Source organism: Scleropages formosus, chromosome 9 (genome assembly GCF_900964775.1).
Source record: "Scleropages formosus chromosome 9, fSclFor1.1, whole genome shotgun sequence".
Taxonomy (NCBI): Eukaryota; Metazoa; Chordata; class Actinopteri; order Osteoglossiformes; family Osteoglossidae; genus Scleropages; species Scleropages formosus.
The window spans coordinates 18,861,447-18,882,573 of record NC_041814.1 but is presented as its reverse complement, the minus strand read 5'-3'; the positions used below and the strand labels follow the sequence as shown (position 1 = coordinate 18,882,573).

At 41.2% G+C, this 21,127-nt stretch overlaps 1 protein-coding gene across 2 annotated transcripts in view; it reads right to left on the bottom strand.

Annotated features, from left to right (window-relative positions):
- Positions 1-17,510, bottom strand: part of dpyda (dihydropyrimidine dehydrogenase a) — a 124,077-nt gene extending 106,567 nt beyond the window's left edge. For both annotated transcript variants that reach the window (XR_001966205.2, XM_018754086.2), the window contains exons 1-2: positions 16,860-17,510; positions 5,241-5,351 (exon numbers count right to left, since the gene is read on the bottom strand). Coding sequence is in view for 1 of the 2 variants with exons in the window: in XM_018754086.2 (XP_018609602.2) it covers positions 5,241-5,351; positions 16,860-16,898 (150 nt within the window). In the remaining variant the exon portion in view is untranslated. The remainder of the gene's footprint in view (positions 1-5,240; positions 5,352-16,859) is intronic.
- Positions 17,511-21,127: the final 3,617 nt, after the last annotated feature.

Sequence of the window (21,127 nt, the reverse complement as noted above, 5' to 3'; positions counted from 1 at the left end):
CATGATGGTTTCACTAAAGTTGCTCTGACTTCTTGAAAACAAAGCTGCTACAGACACCTTCTGACATATTCCCAACCAGCAGGACAAAAAAAAAAAAAAAAAAAAAAAAGAAATTCTGCTGCACACAGCAATTTTTATCATATTCATTTAAATCCCGAGAGATAAATGACAGTAAAACCTCACGATTAACACTTCTTATGAGATTTAAGAATTTTCGTTTAAAGAAGTGGGTTTAACATAAACCATTTTGAACAGTGTCATAGCAATACCTTCTTAGGAGAAGGGTTTAAAGTATTTCTCCCACCTTCGCCAACTAATACAATTTAGCACTAGACACACTTTGCAATGATCTGCTCGCTGAAATGACGGACAGAATTAATGTCCGCGTAAGACAGATTTACCCAGACATTCAGGATATAAACGCACCGATGTTACACACGTCGCACATATATACACACCTTTACGTTGGAAGGCACAGCTATTTGGCTGGACAGTAGCCTGAGTTGTGATGCATATCTATATTTCTTAATCTGCATACCCTGGACCCAATATTATAGTAAACACTGCTTCCACCAGCCTGATGCCATGAGGGGAAGTGTACACTATTTATGGTTTCTGAGCACTCTGCAAAATAAATTATTTATATTTTCAAAGGTAAATTTGTATTCATTTCTACCTCTAGTTTTTAATGATCAGCCAGTGTAGCTGAGTGTTTTTCACTACCTTGATATTTTTGTAGATAATGACTGAGAACACGGATACCATTTTTAATAGGCAAGCCATGATCTCATGTTAGTCGAGAGATCACAGAATGAGTTTATGCAAGTCTGACTCGCAGGCCTCTAAGTACCTAAGTAATCATGTCAGAATATTAAACAGGGCTAGTAAAAACACACGTTAAGAGCAGGAACAACTGCATGAAACAATGCAATCTTTTTATGGCATTTCGCACCCTCTGCGTTCTCTGAAAATACTCCCATCAAAAAGGTGTCGCGGAAAGTTCATCCCAAGGGAATGCACAAACACAGAGACACTCCAATAAAAACTCCAGATATCTAAATTGAATTATTTGCAATAAATTAATTCCATTAATTACAATCACCCCCTTCTCCCAGCCAACCACCACCTTTTCCACTTTCCAGAATATCTACAAGAATGGGAGTCCTGATGCCAAAGAAGCTACTCCCATTATTTCTTAAGGGGGAAAAAAACTTTAATTCATTCCCAGTCAGAAAAAAGTGACTTAAAATGTACAAAACCATTAATAACTTCTTATAGGCTTCCAAAACATGGTCTTACTTAGCAACAAAATTGCCTCATTATTAAGTTTCACAAGGTGCAGCTTGATGTGACTCAAGTGGTGGGTTATGGACATTCATGGTCGTCTGCTTCTGCTCGCTTGGTGGTCCCGCGCACAAAAAGTAAAGCGCGGAGGTTCTCGGTTCTGGCTCCGTTGCGGTGGAATGACCTCCCCCTCTCACTCAGAACTGCTGAAACCCTGTCTACATTCTGAAAACTCACCTTTTCCTGACTCACATCTCTCCAGCTCACGTATGGTGTAAATGTTCATGCACCGTAACTTTATGATCATGCCCAGATAATCATTTACACAGCCGCTACTCCTGCATTGTATGTAAATTTTTGTGTACCTTTATATAAATCTTTTTTTTTTTTTAAATATTTTGCAGGAAGGTTATCAGGATTTATCTATCCTGCGTTTTATGCACCTACTTGAGCGATGAACATGGGTGTATCAAGTGGAAAGTAACAAACTAGGTTTACTTAAGAATCGCATGTCTGCAACTATGTCTCTTTCTCTTAATGTAATGCACAAATTGTATTTTTGCTCAGATGTACGTCACTTTGGAGAAAAGAGTCTTCTACATGAATAAATGTAAATGTAAGTGCGTCCCCTCCTCCCTCAACCATGCAGCCTGTGTTGCCGGGTTAGGCTTCGGTTCGCCGCAACGCTCGCTAGGGATAAACAGTTATTGCCGACGCGTGTGTGTGCTGCAGCGCGTTTGTGGTAGATTACCACAGGTATCATCATCATAGCAGCTTTGTCTCTCTCCTCACTCTCAATGCACTTCAACACTTTACACTATGTACAAATTTACACAATTTTTCATTTATTTAATAGGTACCGTTGTCCAAGGTGACTTTCAGTGTTAGTTCTGTACCACATACAACATATAATAATTTATCCATTAATAGATCCAAGCCAAGCAGAAGTGCATGAGGGCATGAATGAATGTATGACTGAAATACATTTCTTACAGGCAGACACACAGATAGGAAAGCGTATAACACAGAACACTGTCAGTTCACACACATGATGGCTGAAACCGCTCGTCCCAAGTGGGGTCGAGGCGAGCCGGAACCTAACCCGGCAACACAGGCTGCAGGGCTGGGGGGGGACACACCTAGGACGGGACGCCAGTGCGTCACAAGGCACCCCAAGCAGGACTTGAACGCCAGACCCAACAGAGAGCGGGACCCTGCCAAGCCTGCTGCACCACTGCACCACTGTGCCACCATGCCCCCCTCTGTCAGCTTACACATTATTTAATTGAACTATTTTGGCTGTAGAAGTGCCAGCCAGTCAAATGTAACTCTTGTGGCAACTGGTAAGGTTTCACAGGAGAGCTGCTGCCTTTGGATCCAAAGGTTGCTGGTTCAATCCCCACGTGTAGGACCCTTGAGCAAAGTACTTACCTTAAATTACCCAGCTGTATTAATGGGTAAAGAATTACACCCTTAACATTGTAAGTCTCTTTTTGGAGAAAAGTGTCAGCTAAATGAATAAATGTAAATGTTTCTGATGCAAGGGAGGAACAAAAGTGGTTTTCCAGTGCCTTCTTCTCTGCATGTCTGTGGGAGGTGCAAACATGGGAAGAAACATGCAAACCTTCATACACCAAGCTGGACTCAAACCTATATCCACCAAGCAGCTGAGGAACTGTGAGGCACCATCTTTACTTGATATACCGCCATGTTCCCTGTATATCACAATAATTATTGGAATGTCAAATAAAGAGGTCCACTGTGAGCAGGCAAAGTTTATTTAATTCTATATTAATGTGGAAGAATAAGCGACCTTAGACTGAATTTGACTCATAATGACAACTGGCATGGGTCTTTTGGGGAGGAAGGGTTTGTAAACACTTCACCGCTGCCTTCTTCCACGCATGTCTTTGGGTAGCAAACATAGGGCGAACATGCAAAGTCCACACATCCTGAGCTGGATTCAAACCAACACATGGGCAGGTAGCTTAGAAGATTTATCTTTAACTGGTCCACTACTCATTCCAACGTGTACAACATTTTAAAAATTGTTTCCTCATGACAATGGACCGAAAGCCGCCCAAAAAACTGCGAGCTGTCTGTACCTATTCTCACCAACCGTGACATATTAAAATGTGGGTTTGTATTTGTTACCAGATCACAGGGTGACTGATATTATTTGGTACCCTCCTCCTCCTCAGACTGGGGTGCCACCATCTGATCTCCTCGTTTCCATCCGGCCAGATTAGCCAATTTATCTGTGCAGTTTGATTATTTCCCAGCCTTCATCTGTCCAATTTTTGTAATTATGCTAGCCTAAGAAGTATAACCAGATCCATTGCTATGATCCATACATAAGCCTTCATCACTTCCAACCTAGAAATGTAGCTGGTGCCTTCCAGATAATGACATCAATACACAGCCTACAATCCAATCAGGTACATTCATTAAACGGTTTCTTGTGGTTCCTACAAAACTATTAAAGTGCTTGATGCAATGTGGGAAGATAAAAACTTGCCCTATTTGCACACTCTGATGAACCCATTTAGATCACTTTATTTTTTATCTCACAACATTTTAAACACAGAAGACACTGCTCTTTCTCAACATGTAAAACCTTTAATGAGCAATCTGTCTTCCCAATGCTAGAGCCCCTAATGAATCATTTACTTTAATATCAAATTGACTGAATGGATCATTTGTTCCTCATTCTACTTGATCAATATCTTTTCAGCGGTGACAGTATGCCTGGCACACTCAAGAAAGGGGTCTCATCCATGGCACAATATTGCTCCATTGGAATGGCATACAAACATCTTTTAACCATGGTTACAAAAATATATTTTCATCTTAGTGCTCTACAGCTGTTGGTGCATAATAACAACGATGGGCTGTGACTATATTCAGTCTACCTCAACCTCTCACTGAGGCATATAGGCATCTCCAGTAGTAGCTGAATTTGTACCTTATGACTGAAGGTACTATATGAGTGTCTAGATATGGACTGTAGTCTCAGTCTGTAGCTGAGCTGTGCGATAAACAGTTAAAAAAGTCATCGTAAAAATATGCTGAAAACACTGAATTGTCAGTGACTACTTATACTGTATATTTCAGGTCAAACAGCTTTTGAAAAGCCTACACAATGACACCGGGCATGCCCTCGATGGGACCGCAAGCCATATCTAGGTACGGATACAATGTCTTCATTCATAAAAGCCCAATATGAGTTACCTACCAGCTGACATATTTGTTTGATGTGACAAAATTGGAAGAAAAGTGGAGGGAAAACTCAAAAATCACGGAAAGAACATGCAAACTGCCCACAGGAGGATGAATCTGAAATCATGCCTGGAGAATCACCGTCTCCTGAGCTGCTCTCCTTCAATATTGACTGACTAAATAAATAAATAAATGACAGAAGTGATACAAAGAAATGTAACAAACAATGTATGAACTGGATTAACTAAAGAGATACTTCCTGAGGGGGGTGCGGTGGCACAGTGGGTTGGGTTAGGGGTTCGAGTCCCTTTTGGGTTGTCCTGCAACGGACTGGCGTCCCGTCCTCCTGGGTGTGTCCCCTCCCCCTACAGCCTTACGCCCTGTGTTGCGGAGTTAGGCTCCGGCTCGCCTCGACCCCGCTCGGGACAAGCAGCTTCAGCCAGTGTGTGCGTGCGCGTGCGTGCGTGCGTGTGTGTGTGTGTGTGTGTGTGATACTTCCTGTTAATGCTAATAGCCTCTAGGTCATAAACAAAGGAGCCTAAAATTTGTAAACTATTCAAAGAAGGTATAAAAGCAGAAATGAAACATAATCAATACAACCTAAAATTACCAGGCAGTTTGATAAATGGAAAATGTGTTATTACTTTTTCAGATCATTTAAGACTGTGCATGTTTAAGGGGTGCGACACGAAGCTCCGAGTGGGTCGAACAAATGGGAGCGTACCGAGGGCACTCACCTCGCAGTTTTTCTCGGGATTTCGCTTCCAGTGCTTCTTCTCCAGTTTTTTACTGGCCGTGGAGGACATCAAGGCATGGTTCTTTACTCTGGGATTCAAAGCCAGGATATTCTGATAAAGAAGTATAAACATCATTAGTAACTAAAACATAGCGTAAAGCAAAGCTGAGGGTTGAAACGTTCAGAAGTTTGCTGAACTACATTTAGGAATGTCAAGTGTTTCCCTAGTGAGAATGCAGATGCGTGCTCACAAGATTTTAAAGCAACCTTCTAAACTCAATCAATATTTCCCATATTTTTTCAAAACAGCCTGGACTGCCTCTGAAAACCTCCACTCAAATGTCACTGAAAGATAATGAGAAATTGCTTTGTGGGTAAGCAGGTAAAAGAGGCTAAGGAACAGCACGCCAAAAGGTTGCAGGTTCACAACTCAGAAAGGCCTTGTGCCTGTACTCCTGAGTGGCACTTCATTTAAATACTTCAGTTAAACATCCATAAGTATAAATGACTGAGCATTTTAAAATATAAGCTATGTGAGTGGCATCTTAACAGCTGAGCCTTTATTCATGTAAATAAATTTCATTTATTGGCAGGTTTTCAGACTTACAATTACATGTATAAGATATACTGTAGATATAAGATTGATGTAAACTGCCAAGAGGGACAGGATAATTTCTGAAATTCTGTTTAAAAGTAATAATATTAATCTTATTATTATTATATTGTTTTGGCTTAGGGGGGGCGCGGTGGCACAGTGGGTTGGACCACAGTCCTGCTCTCCGGTGGGTCTGGGGTTCAAGTCCGGCTTGGGGTGCCTTGCGACGGAATGGCGTCCCGTCCTGGGTGTGCCCCCTTCCCCCTCCGGCCTTACGCCCTGTGTTGCCGGGTAGGCTCCGGTTCCCCGTGACCCCATCTGGGACAAGTGGTTCTGAAAATGTATGCATTTTTCAGCTTAGGGGGGCACAGTGGCGCAGTGGGTTTGGCCAGGTCCTGCTCTCTGGTGGCTCTGGGCTTCAAGTCCAGCTTGGGGTGCCTTGTGACAGACTGGCGTCCCATCCAGGGCGTCCCCCCTCCCCCTCCAGCCTTGCGCCCTGTGTTGCCGGGTTAGGCTCCGTTTCGCCGCGACTCTGCTTGGGATAAGCGGCTTCAGCCAATGTGTGTGTCTGTGTGTTTCCGTTTCTGCTTTTATTTTACTATCATTCACAAAACGAGAAACTATTCACATCCCTTTTTCACAAATTGGAGAATACTTCTTTTTTTTCTTTTTTTCTTTTTTAAGGATAACAGGGAAAGATAGAAGAATAAAAGGGAAGATGTTCCAAACATTCTGTTCAACACACTTTCGCATCATGGACTGCAGTATCCAACTGAAAGAGCTCGCTTGAAATCAGTTATATTCCTGGACTTCGTTAACAAGCTAACATGTAAAATTAATCGGGACTGTTTTCAGAAAAACAACATGGAATTCAGTTTAAGAAAATTCACATTCTGAGACCTTATTAGCAGATGCCCAGATTAAAACAAAACCCAATGGAATAAAAAAAAAAAAAAAAAAAAAAGAAAAAAAATCATTCTACAAATTACAGACAAAAAAAGAAAAAAGAACGAGAAAGGATTTGCAGAAAACATTCAGTGACCAATGACTTAAGGTCGTTTCACAAGAGATTTACTGGGAAATTAACGGTCCGTGGAGTAACAATTGTTGAGCCGTCACCGTTCGCACCTGGTGCTTTAGTAGCTATTTAGCGAGTCGTACCTTTTAACCCTGCTATTGTGAGACCCAGCCAAAAGGTAAGGAATCAAACTGTTGTCAGCACTTCCTAGGCAGCTCCTTAACCACCAGTTGTTAGTATTTTCAATTTGAGCACACTGCCAAATCCCTTAACAGTGGCAAAATGTTTTCGCGCGTTTCCTGATCAGCACGAACGTTTAAAAGATGAACCGCTTCCCTTTCGCTCAAGCTATCCGTCAATCATCATTTTGTAAATAACTACTGGTTCAGAGCGACTACGTGGAGCAGATGCCTGCGTTCATTTAGTCCTCCGAGCTTCCTGCGGAGACGATGCGGCCGCAGACGGATTCCCCGAGGCCGCGTCAGATGTCGGGTCGTGCCGCGGTAACGTGAACTTCTCGGGTGAAAACTTGTCAGCTGAGGTAAAGCGCTGTCGTTTACAATCTGCTCTCATTTCAATTTCTGCCGATTTCTCGATGTTGCCATTAACCGAATTCCGATCAGACTTTTAACAACGTGGCATCGTTTTCAGCCGATTTATTTCCATGTCCGGTTACAGCAGGCACCTTTAAAACTTTTGCCTTAAGGTGCACGATTTCCAGGTGGGAATTTACAACCTAAAATAGTAAGCAATGAGTAACTATGAACCTCGGTGCAGCAAGCTGTAGGGAACAAACTAGGTTCGCTTGAGACTTTCATGTCTGCAGCTATAATCATGTGTCCTTCTCTCAACGTGATGCATAAATTGTACTTTTGCCGAGATGTACGTCGCTTTGGACAAAAGCGTCTGCTAAACGAATAAATGCAAACGTAAATACCGGCTAACTTATCAAGTAGTCAGCTTGATGTACCGGTATCGAAAATATTACACCAATAAAGGCAAGGAAAGGAACCCATATACAGGCCACAAGGGCGGTCTGGCCCTAATGTGATTAACTGGGTCCTCACTGCACTTCCAGCCCTGTGCATTCTCACATCCAGATATCCAGCCGCCTCTCGTTTGTACAAATCCTTAGCAAATGGGTATAACTAGTTTCACTGCAGCAAGCAGGACAATTGGGAGGAGGAGGATGAATATGGCGAATATGATATCAACGACAATAATAATGGAGATCACAGTTATGACGTCGCAATGATGATGCGAGGGTTTCCTGCTATTTTGACTTTGGTTTGCGTCGCTACGTTTCGAGATGATGCGTCGAAAGGCCTGTCCTTCTCTCACGGGGATTTGTTTCCTGAGCGAAACGTGTTACTTCATACCCGTACGCTAACGCCCCCCCCCCCCCAGACTTCCCACCTCTCACTGTTGAGCAGGAGCTAAATGGGTACGCTGCACTTCCACTTCTGTACCCATTTCAAAACAAATGTTTTTACAATTCTCTTTTTAAATGGCGATTCAAAATTAACCAGGTGTTAAATTGTTTTAACACAGCTGAACAAGGTGTAAGTAATGAGTGGCTTGAAATTTAAGTACCAGCAAAAAATTTTATATTTCTATCACTTTTTTTTTTTTTTAAATCTTCAACAAAGAGGACTGTATTGACTTGCGGACCTGTATCGACTTTCTTTTCTCAAGTGGAAAATGTACATAATAAATAAATCCATGTCAGACTTAATCTAAAGAAAAACAAAGTTTACAATCTACTATAGGCAGAAAATGTCTACGTTTATTACAACATATTTAGATCTTCAGAAGACAAATTTCTACCTGCTGACAAGAAGACATATAAACTATTTAAAAAGCTGCAATTTCTTTATGCATTATGGATTATGATCTATTATTCATACTGTTGTTAATATGTAGTAGGAACAGACATAGGCTATGGTGTAGTTGAGGGCATAGTGCAACTGGAAATAATACATGGCATGAATAGTTATATTAGCACCCAAGCACAAAGGCAAAACCCATGGACTTTTAGACACTGCATTACGTTTCAATATGCAATATTAAACTGATTTTTCTTTTTTTTTAAACATTTTTACTGAAATCTTTTTTTAACGGAATATCATGACGAATACAACATGGTTAAAATTAAAAAATATATCCAGACACACATACATAGCTAAAACAGCTATTGTAACCAGAATTAACTGCAGTAGTGGGAATGCAGTATTCCGTCAGTGACGCCAAACATTATGCATTTTGATCAGTATGATCAGCGGTGTGCAGAAGAGATGGTGAGCACCCATATGGTCTGAATCGATAATTCCTATGTGGCTCAGCCTTCTGATAATTTTGAACAGCCCACCGCTGACGTGTTCTTAACGTTTAAGGAAAGTATGGTTTACTAAATTACGAGACGTAGCCGCGTAAAGGACTAATACCCCATCGTACAAAAAAATGGAAAAGATTACACCGAAAAAAGAGCACTAGTGTTTGTCAGACATATCTTAACTGATTGCAGAGATCACAGTGTTATCAGTCAAATTAATTACACAGTACTAGTGCCGCTGGAGATGTTCTTCACCCATGTGGCATTAAGCAGTTTAGTGCGATCCCCCATTACATGCATCTTCCTTAATTTTCCTTGTATTTTTATTCGGAGACAAAAAATATTTCCGGAAGAGATCTGCAGACAGCATTTTAAACGGGGTGCATCTGTGCAGCATTGTACCATTCCACAGGGAACATGTTTATCATTCTCCACTGATCACACAGCTCCAAACAGATGGGAGATCAATATCTTCTCTGCCACTGCCAAAATACTCTTTTTGTCTTATGAACAAGCAAAATAAAAGGAATGCACGAAGGATCAAGGTTTTTTTTTTTCTCTATAATCTAAAGAATGCTACTTATGTCAATTTTTCCTCTATGCTGTAGATAACAGTGCTGACAATGAATGTGAATATACATATTGAAATCAGTGTGTCATATTTTGGTATGTTTTTTTTAATTCATTTCAGAAATAGAGCTGTAAAAACATTCATAGCGTCATCAGCAGGGACTGCTTTGTGTCATAAATAGTTGCGGTACAGTGAATTTTCCGAGCACTTAAAATACAGGTACTGCACGCAAAAATGCACAAAGAGGACACCATTCAGACAGCAGTTCTTAAATACAATATTATTTACTTCTTTGAGGTGGTAAATAGCAGGCAATTCTTTGGCATGCGCTTAGTCTTCTGCTGAAATCAATAGAAGAATTTCCACATATTGATCTGATGTTAGTGAAAAAAGCAACAGCCCTTCAGTCAGCAGTATTCAATACACTGTAGTATCAAAATATTATTCAGCCTTCGGCATAATTCGACAAAACAGGACTTGTGTGATGGGGCATCTCCGTGGTACAACGGGCATCGCTGCCACCTCACAATGCCTGGGCTGATCGGGCATAGGTTCAAATTTAACTCAGTCTGACTGTGCGTGTTCGCTCAGTTGCTCTGGTTTCCTCCCATAGAGACGCCTATCAGGTTAATTGTTGATTCTAAATTGTGCATGCGTAAGAGACTGAGAACATATGGCTACTCTGCCATGGGCTGGCATCCTGTCCAGGATGCACCCCACTTGGTTTTGCAACCTATTCTTCCAGAACAAGCTCTGGACAACCCTAACCCTAAGCATAACTTGGCGAGTGAGTGAGTGAGCACTTCTACGGCCAAGTGTTAAATTTTAATTTAAGGTTGTAGAAAATGTTTGTTTTATTTGTCAGCAAACTGATGCAACTTAAAAGAAGAAAATCATACGAACATATTAAAAGTAGTAATAAGTGAAGTAACAAAATAATTGCTGCTTATACAGTATTAATGCATTTATTTAATTGTCAAAGTTAATTTCTTTGTTCTTTTAACATATGTGCATTTATGATTTAAATTCTTTCTTTAAACTTTTATTTCTTCACCACTTATATTTCATCTTATCAAGTCATTGTAACACATCTTGGGCTCCATCCTGATTGTATAAAAATCTGCTTTATAAATAGTGTTTTATTAACTTTGAAATAGTATGCTTGTGCTGTACCATGACTAAACAACAAAATTAATGTCTGTGTAAAAGAAATAGTATCTCAAACTATTCCAATTAAGTAATTTAAACTGGCCAGTGGCACAGGTCCCTTGTGAAATGACATATATATTTATTTATTCAGCGGACACTTTTCTCCAAAGCAACTTCCAACAAACTCTATGTAGTGTTACCAGCCCACACACCTCATTTACCAAGGCAAATTACACTGCTGGATACACTACTTACACTGGGTCACTCATCTATACATCAGTGGAACACACTCTCTCTCTCTGTCACTCACACACTATGGGGGAACCTGAACAGCATGTCTCTGGACTGTGGGAGGAAACCGGAGCACCCGGAGGAAACCCACGCAAACTTGGGAAGAACATGTAAATTCCACACAGACTGAGCAGGGATCGAACCCTCGTCCTTTCACATCACCCAGATGCTGTGAGACAGCAGCGGTACTTGCTGTGCCACCGTTCTGCCTATGAGATGATACCCAAATTCACCATAAGAAGTGGTCCTTGTAACCTGATTGTTGTTGCTGTAGCACCTAGGAGTGGTCCTGCTGCAGCACCCCTGAGAATGGGTAAGAGCTACTGCCTTGAGCTCAAAGGACCCAGGATTGAATCCTACCTCCCCAATAAAAGCAAAGTAATAGTAATGATAAAATATTCATCAGTATAAATGAAATGAGTTGTATTGGATCAAAGCATTCAGGAAGCAACGTGAGAAGCGGTGTGACATCGACACTTGGTGGGTCGCTGGCATTATTAAGAGTGGAATCCTGCTTTGCAGCAGGACAAAATTACTACCGTGTATGGTAAGTCAAAAAGTATATCTTTAGAAAAGCTATTTCAGCTGCTTTTTACTTACCCTTGCAAAAGTGAAAATAAAGGAAACATTGTCAAAGAAAGTGCTCGACTTTAAAGTAACCAAGTCATAATTAAAAAGGCAGCTACATATGAGTCATATTAAACACAAAATACTAGTTTTAAAAGAGGTCTAATATGCGTGAATTGAAGATGACACAAAAAAAATAAGACTGACTAGATAACATAACTACAAAGGGCAACTTTCTGATCCTTCGGCTACAAAAACTGTTAGATTATTTAATGTGGTAAGGGGAACAGTAATGATCGTAACAAAATTTGCCAAAACAAGGTAAAGTTGAAATAGAGGAACGGTGTTGGCAATTCAAAGCTCACGGGGAGTAATACAGCTACTAAAAATCACAGAAGATCAACTTTGAATACGATTACACAATTGCAATCAACACATCCATGGCCCAGCCTCAACAAAAATGACATTATAAGTTTCAGTGGGTGGGTGATTACGGTCAAATTGCTGTTTGGAAACTGCTTGTATACAAGGCCACTGCACCAAAACATATAGCCTGGAGTTATGAGACCAAAACTAGAAATGTGACACAGCCTGATGAGTAGTCTTCCATTCCGTGTCGTACACCCAGATAGAGAAAGCCAAACCATGTTGTTCTGTCGAGTGCTAAACTGGACAGCACACCCGCAGGAAGCATGTAAAGGTAGGGGATCCAGTCACTGCTCTACTCACTGATCTTAAAAGCCGATGTACAGTATATGAAGGATTTTAGAATCTGAGGTGCAACCTACAACGTAGACACATTTTCTGCATGATTTTACCATTGTTCAAGACAAAACTATTCCATACAGACCAACAGAGATGGATAGACAGATGAAAAGAAGTAAAAGGTGTGATTGTCAGATCAGAACCATTATAACAACCTGAATGTCTCTCCTTGGAACTGCTGATGGTTACAGTCATTGTCCATGTTGGCTAAGGGTTTATTTAGAGTCTTTCACTGTAGTACTTCCTCTAGATGGTCTAGCCTAACTTCCAGGACCGAGCAAGCCTTCCTCATTGGTTTATTCAGTTTGCTAACATTACCTGCATAAGTCACCTGGTACTTCCTCTCCATCAATGGTCATCAAAATCTCCTGGGGTCCACTACCATGACTTTGGTCTTTCTAATGCTGACTTGCTGTTGGTAAGAGATTCAGGTGTGGTTCTATAAATATTGTGACAAAGTACAGCACAAAGTACAACCTCTCCTGTCTCCAGATCTAAAGATTACCAAACCATTATGGAAGACTCCAAAGAGCAGAATGGTTTACTGTTGCATGTCACCCAGTTCAAGATGTTCATAACAGTATTTCTAAGAGCAACAAAGATGTTCAGAAAGTTTGAGATGTTTTTTGATGTATCCAAAATATTGTGCATCTCTTGTGTGTATACAAAAAGACAATGTGCACTTACAATATATAGGATCTACTTCAACATAAGTAATCACAAAAAATGCTATTTTTTTCACCCTTTCATACAAAAACACAAAGGATTTGGACCAGCAACCTTAAAGTCACAAGTCCAGTCTCACAAAGAACTCACCACCCTCTCTTCATCTCTTAATGAATAGGCAATGCAAATAATGAACATTACACAATTTTTAGGCCATCTGGGTTGAGTGACCAGAAAAAAAATATTCTAAAACCAACTCAAGCACATTTTCTGAGATCCATGCTTTTCTTTCCATGCGCATTCCCAAACATGAGGCAGTTACAAAATACCATTATTCACACTACGATGGAGGCCTCTACAGAAACTATTTTGCTAAAATGTGTAATTTGTTATGTTCTGCTGTTGCATGGGAACAAGAAGCCATCTAAAGGATTGTCATAAAAGTCATACTTTTTTGTTGGAATTTGGGCTTGCTCTAGCTCCTAATTAACTCTAATGGCAATTTGGGGCAATTTTAATGACTCTTCACACACACTTACACAAAAGGCTCACATCTAGTACTTCCCCAAGCAAGGATACTCAAATAAGAAATCTGACAGGACTGTAGAAAAATTGAGGATTTAATTGCTCCAGAGATGGCAATTATTATGACATTTAGAAAGGCATTTCAATGGCACCAAGGAGTCACTTAGACCACATTTTAAGAGCACTAGGAACACCAAGGTCATGTCATTGTTGTCACTTCTTGGTTAATAAAGAACCTACTGAGCTGCTTCTTGCTCTCACTTTCCTCGAGAAAGGCACCAAACCAAAGGTCTGTATTAACCAGAGTAAATTACAACAGAGTTCTTGACAGCTTAACAGTTCTTGGGACAGGACTGCAGCCAGCATTTATATTAAAGGTGCCCATAAAACGTAAAAGATTGTATTTCTGTCATCTTAAAAATAAACCCTTGAAAATTAATGATGCACGATACAATTGTTTATTTTAATAGCAATAAATTCAACTGAGTATTTTTTAAACCACACATATTTTATAAGGAGACGCTATACTTTCCACTGAAAAACCATTATTAAAGAAACGCATGAATATAAATGTTTGGCTTAAAAAATATATAGTATTTAAATACTGAAATCATAGCAACGTATTTATCGAAAAACATCCCCTCGCCCGCCACTTTCCTGAATAACTTACATATTATGAACGATGTTTCCTGGGATAGCTACATAGGAAATCAATTATATGTTGTGTAATTATTAACTATTCGCATAATTCTACATACAGCCCACTAGGTTTTCCAGCTCAAGTTATTTTGTGCCACTCAAGCAAAATGTGGATTTTTTTAATTCAATAGCCAAATGCATTAGAGTAAAATGTACACCTTATTCCTATGGCAGGAAAAAAAAGACATAAAAATGTGATTGTTACAATTCTATACAGTATGGAAAGGGTAAATATGATTTTTACATCATATTCAGCCAAAAACAGTGCACATGTTGCTAAACTGTGTCCTTATGCATTAATCTTTATACCTGGATGAAGAAATTTGTCCTGTAACACCCATTTCTGGTACAGTAAAGTAAACAAGCTAGCTAATTAATAACTGTAGACTAACCATGTTCAGTACTTGCAATATAAGATACAAAGGTCTCTCTCTCTCACACACACACACACCGCTTGTCCCAAGCAGGGTCGTGGCGAGCCGAAGCATAGCCCAGCAACACAGGATGCAAGGCTGGAAGGGGAGGGGGGACAACCAGGACGGGATGCCAGTCCATCGCAAGCATCCCAAGTGAGACTCGAACCCCAGACCCCAGAGAGAAGGCTCCAGCCAAACCCGCTGCGCCACCACACCCCCACGATCCAAAGCTCATTATACATTAGCCTGCGTAAATGTCAGTGTTTTTCTGAATTTTTTTGGAAAATAGTTAAACGCATATAACTCATCTAAGGAATGAGTTACAACTAAGTGTTAAACATTTGGGGAAACCTTGTTAGTCTTGCAGCGCAAGATTAACATTTGAAAAAAAAGTCTGCTAAAGTATAAATTGGGAAAAAAAAAAAACATTTCCAGTGTCAGCTAAATATGTTATGTCTAATAAGTGTGACAATCATATTGTAAATGATATTGATGTCATTTGGAGGGCGCTGACGCCCTATACTGACAACATCTAAAACCCCAGATTACCCATCAGTTGCCCCACTCAAGCTTCCTAACCACACACCTTAAAGTAAAGCAGAAAATACATTCCTGTGTGAAGTGCATCCAAGTAAATTTGAAAGTTTACAGCTGGTAAGTTCACTAGTGTGTCGTAACGGACATTCAGTAAACGTGCAATATTGTGCGTCCCACTGCATGACTTCTTTTTTTGAGGAGCTGATGATCTCATTCAAGGCAACTTACAGGGAGATATTTTACCACAACTATTTAGTGTAGTTACCCTGCTCAGCAGTCCTACTGCAGGAAGCCCTGAGAGTTGCAACTTCTCCATTAAAAACTGCTCTTTATCATATTGTCCTCTCTTTTTTTTTTTTTTTTTTTTTTTTTTTTTAAGTCAAGGGGGTTTCATTGTTGAGTGAGATTCCAATACTTGATCCTTTTAGTGACTTTTATTACTTGCAGAACTGAAACTTTAATATAAAAAAAACCCTTACTGCACAGACATTCAATCATGGAATATTAATCTTACAAACTTTATGTTCATGAAGTCATTTTTCAAATCCAGTTTTTACTGATGTTTTATATCTGTAGGACTCCAGAGAGTTGAAGAAAACCAGGTACTCCTATGGTTGACGCTATGTTGAAATATGTCGGACAAGAAGTGCTCTAAACGGCACAGAACTTTGAACTGGGGTTGGGGGGGGGCGGCGGCGGCACGTGACACCTTGATATCGCGTTCTTGAAAGTGACTCAAGTTCAGAATGGCGGCACGCAAAGCAAACGTAACCGTCCGTTCCTCCCAAACCCAGAAACCTGCTGCCTCGCTCATCTTTCCGCTGCGAGAATCGCATGTGCAGTTAGTTCACGTATTGGAAAAATATATTTCCTACGAATGATAGGAACACTTCTTCACAAAATAAATGCAACAGCTTGTTGTGCTCCCATGAAATCATTATCATGTTGTTGTATAATATAGCAGTCATAAGCATGCACTCAGTTTTCAATACAGTACATGAGCACGCGTCTTTCTCGGTCATCACTTGAACCGCATACTGTACATCGTCGGGATCTAACTAGCATGATGACGTCACTTTACATATTGAAACTGCTAAGTCGCGATCGGCGATCGAATCATGTAGTTGCGGCAGGTGAGTGGGTGAGTGAGTGAGTGTTGCCGCCGCCGCCACTTGTTGAACTTCGAAGTTCAACAACAAGTGCCGGCAACACTCACGTGCAGCAGAGTACATATAGATTGAAATGCACGGCACAGGGGACGCAGGTAAAAGTGTAACACCTGTTTCCTGTGGAACGTAGGAAATGTTGCGCAGCGCCGTGAGTAGCGGCGCGTCCCTCCAGCTTAGTCTAGAAGCCGCTTTGCCCAGTGGGTCCCCCCGCAGCGTGGGAAAATAGCGTACGTAACTGTGCTGTCACCGTGCCCGAGGAGTTACGCGGAGATCATACGGAAAAAGACAGGACGAAGAGAAGATGATGATTATGTTTGTACCTCGATGTCCGGAAGGTCCTTGCTCAGCGTGGCCATCATGATGAAGATGAAGATGATGATGACTCGTTTACGTTAGAAGTGAAAGAGACCCGGAAGAGCACTGAAAAAGGACTGCTGCTGGCTTTGCTTTGGTGTTGTGAAATGTGTAAGAGCACTTAGAATAAGGACAAGAGTAGAGCGCAAGAGAGAGAGAGAGAGGAGGGGGGAGAAAAAAAAAAAAAAACGGGACTCGTCCATTCGGAGCCCGGGTGCTGCGCGCTCGCGGGGCCGCGCTGGGTGCGAACTGAGCTGCGCGCGCTCGCCGAGGTGTCACACACAGTGCGGCTTCCGCGGCCGGCGTCCCGCCGCGAGGGAAACGCTGACAGTCCGGCGCTTTTCAGCAGGAATCCGCCTTTCAGTGGCCGCTGGCGTGTGGACGGTTATCTGGCTGCAGTGGTACATTCCAGCGAGAAGCGGACGCTGCTGCCAGGCAGTGAAAAAAAAAGTTTTGAGCGGCGGGACTGCGCGGTACTTTCTGCTCCGCTGGGGGTGACGCGTCCGCAGCGCGTGGACTCACTTCCACCGCGCGCTTAGTTTTCCCGGCTGAGGGAGACGAGCGTCCAGCCGAAAATAACAAATAAAACAAACCATTCAGTGTGTGTTCCCACCCAGGCTGCAAGATGTGGAAAAGATGTTGGGAGGAGGAGGAGGAGGGGCGGGAGGAACTACAATTCCACCTTAAGGAGCGACAGCTTTTTTACAGCCTGGGAGGAGATTTGTTGTGGTTTCGCTTCAGTCTCCTAAAAAACTTTGATGTGTAGTAGTTCGATCAAATTCAAAATCACCGTGTGAGATGCCACAGCAACCACATAAAATAATCCTTGATACCTCTAAAAACTGTGTTTTCATGGATTTTTTTCTTTTTTTTTTTTTAGAATGTTTTTTAAAAAAGTAGGTATCGCTTTAAGATAACGGCGCGCTCTTCTCTCCTATAAGAAAAACCCGGTTTACGGCAATATTTACTGTCTGAGTTTTCCTCTGTGGAATGAACAAAACACTCCTGGTTACACGGGTATTATATAATATATGGAGAGGTGATGATTCATTAAGTTGTAAATCTCATTTTTTTCGATCTCTGACATTCACTCAAACTACTCGAGAGCAAAAAATGTTCATTGTCCCCAACTGGATCTGTGCCAGAAGGAGTGTCAGCTCTCATGTTTTCCTTCTTTCATTTAAAATGAACTGCATTAAAATCATTTTCATGTTTACAGAATTTGTCAGTTTTGCACAGGATATACAAGTGACTTTTTTCAGTGGCTTTAAATAATGTAAATGTGGTGAATTAAGGTGTTGCACATAGAATTCATTAGAAATTCATCACAATTTATTATTATTATTATTTTAATTAAATGCACGTGGGAGTTTAACGGGACTGGGAACATTCAGAAAATGATCAGAAAGGCGGTGCTCTAAAATATTGTGTCGCTACCGGGCTGAATATTTATTTGGCATTAAGTTGCTGTTCCAATAATGATGTGATGTGTTTTGAATCCGTTTGCGAAAAAGTGTTCCTGTCATTAATATTCACAATGAAAAGGTTAGATTTTTCGGTCTTCGCTACTGAACTGATTATCTCAGGCTTGAACATCATGTGAACTTGAGGAAGGCACTGCAAGAAAAGGCTAATTAAGCATGAGAAATTAATCCTTCACTCATTCTGTAAACCACTTGTCCCACTAGAGGGTCACCACAGTCTGGAGCCTATTCTGGAAACAGAACACTAGGCTAGGCAGTGTACGTCACTCAAGCACAGGGTAGCCTTACACAGTCACTTACACCGTAGGGGCACAGTGTGTGTGTATACTTAGATATCATTTTAAATGAGCATTAAGACTATTACAATGTCAGATAGTAGTAGATTATTCTGCTGAGCAGAGAAGTAGTCTGAAAAAGTGTAGTCCTGCGTAGAAGTTCCAGACATACAGTCCATTGCAGGCACAAATGAGAAGGTTTATGTGGCCATATGTGAGAAGGCTGAAGACGAGATGTGGACTACATCTTTGCAGTAGATTCATTGCTGGGTGGGGGCATACGAGCAAAGAGCAGCAATAATCTCAACGAGCGAAAGACTGGTTGGTATTTTTTTTGTTATGTGTTTTGAGAAAAGGCATGGAAATTGTTGAAATAGCTTGAGGGAATGTAGACAACGTACTCTGTGACACTACATGGTGGAAGAATAATGTCTTAAATGTTACATACAGTATATCAGGATACGCACACACTGGCTGGCTGAAGCCGCTTGTCCCAAGCGGGGTCATGGCAAGCTGGAGCCTAACCCGGCAACATGGCATAAGGCCAGAGGGGCAGGGGGCACACCCCGGATGGGACACCAGTCCATCACAAGGTACCCCAAGCAGGACTCAAACCCCAGACCTGCCAGATAGCAGGACCCAGTCCAACCCACTGCACCACCGTATCCCCTCTATATAGCAGTACATCAGAGTAATTCACAATTGGAGCAAGGAGTTACATAGTTAAAATGGACAGCAGTGATATGAGAGAAAACCTGTGAGAAGCAAAGGAGAAGGAAAAGCAGAGCAAGCGCAGTGTTGTCAGTGTAGCAATGACAAAAGGAACTGTGATCAAAGTTGCAGAGCCATGGGACTTAGCAGAGGATGAGTCTCAACAGGAAACCACAGTTGTTTAGCATGGAAGAACACATTCCTATGTAAACAGTGCCTGTGATTCTCATGACATGTAGTGGCTGAAAGCTGAAAGATAAACAACACACACACAGTCTGAACTGCTTGTCCCATATGGGGCCGCAGGGAGCCAGAGCCTAACCTGGCAACACAGAACGTAAGGCCGGAGGGGGAGGGGACACACCCAGGACGGGACGCCAGTCCGCCACAAGGCATCCCAAGCAGGACTCAAGCCCCAGACCCACCGGAGAGCAGGACCCGGTTCAACCCACTGCGCCACCACGCCCCCCAGATAAACAACACATGCATACTATTTCAAAGGTTTCGAAAATAAACTATGATAACTTCATGAGATGTTGTGACTCTTGAGGACAGGTGTTCTTGTTGATTGTGTGATGATCGCACGGTAATCGCCAAAGCAACACAGCATGCTGAGCTTGAAAGGGTGAAGTAAATGTGGTAAGAACTGGTCACACAGTCATGGATTTAATATGGTAGAAGATGGTATAATATGGTGTTGTAAGAGAGGGTGAGAAATTTCATAGTCAATTTAAGAAGAGATGTTGGTGATGGAGGGTTGATGTCTTCCCTCTGCATGTGATGCAGAAGATGGGTGCAGATGGCAACTCTTTCAAAGAGGAACAATTAAAAATTATTAGGGGTTGGAGACTGCAGTGGAAAGAACATGCAGCAGAATAGAATATACAGTGATTTTACATTTAGCTGACACTCTTCTCCAAAGCAACTTACTATTATTTACCCATTTATACAACTGGGAAATTTTACTGGAGTAATTTAGGGTAAGTACCTTGCTCAAGAGTACTACAGCTTAGATTCAAACCTGTGACCTTTGGGTGTACAGCCAGCAGCTCTAACTGCTACACTACCAGGACACATTTTTTGAGAACACCCAAAAGTACAGCTTCTGTACTATTGAACATTGTAAAATGAATCTACAAAGCAATAAAGGATGATTGCACTTATGTCAAATTCCAGTCAAGGCTGGCCAAATTGTGTATAGAAACCCAGTAAAACAAAATTTCAATAGTAGTTTAATACTAAGGCAAACCCAAGTAAAATGCATAGAAAATGATTCAGTCACTTCCCACTGACTGCATGTTTCCCAGTGTCATACTGCATCAAAATATTTTACTGTAGACAATAAAGGGAAAATATGTAAAATATTGATTTATTTCTTGACTCACAGATGTTTAAAACAGGCGTTAGGTAAACATGTCAGTGTCTGTATAGGCAAGCAGTCCAAATATATGGCTTATTGATTATTTAATAACAGAACCAAGTCGGACACGCAAGCGAATTCATTCGTCTGAAGGATCATTAAATCCGAGCAACACAAACTGTTGCTTACCACCTACATGCTACTAATTGCATCCACATCTATAGTATACTGAGCAGTATGAGTACAGTAGGAGTGTGGAATGTCTAGATCTGGCTTGCTTGTACAGTATTTACAGCTTGTGTCTGGTGTATCTGAGTTTCAGTGGTCAGTAACAAGATGAAAAATTCTACAAATATTTATAGGATGAATCAATCAAGAGCTCCACTGTTTGTGGAGTTTTTTTT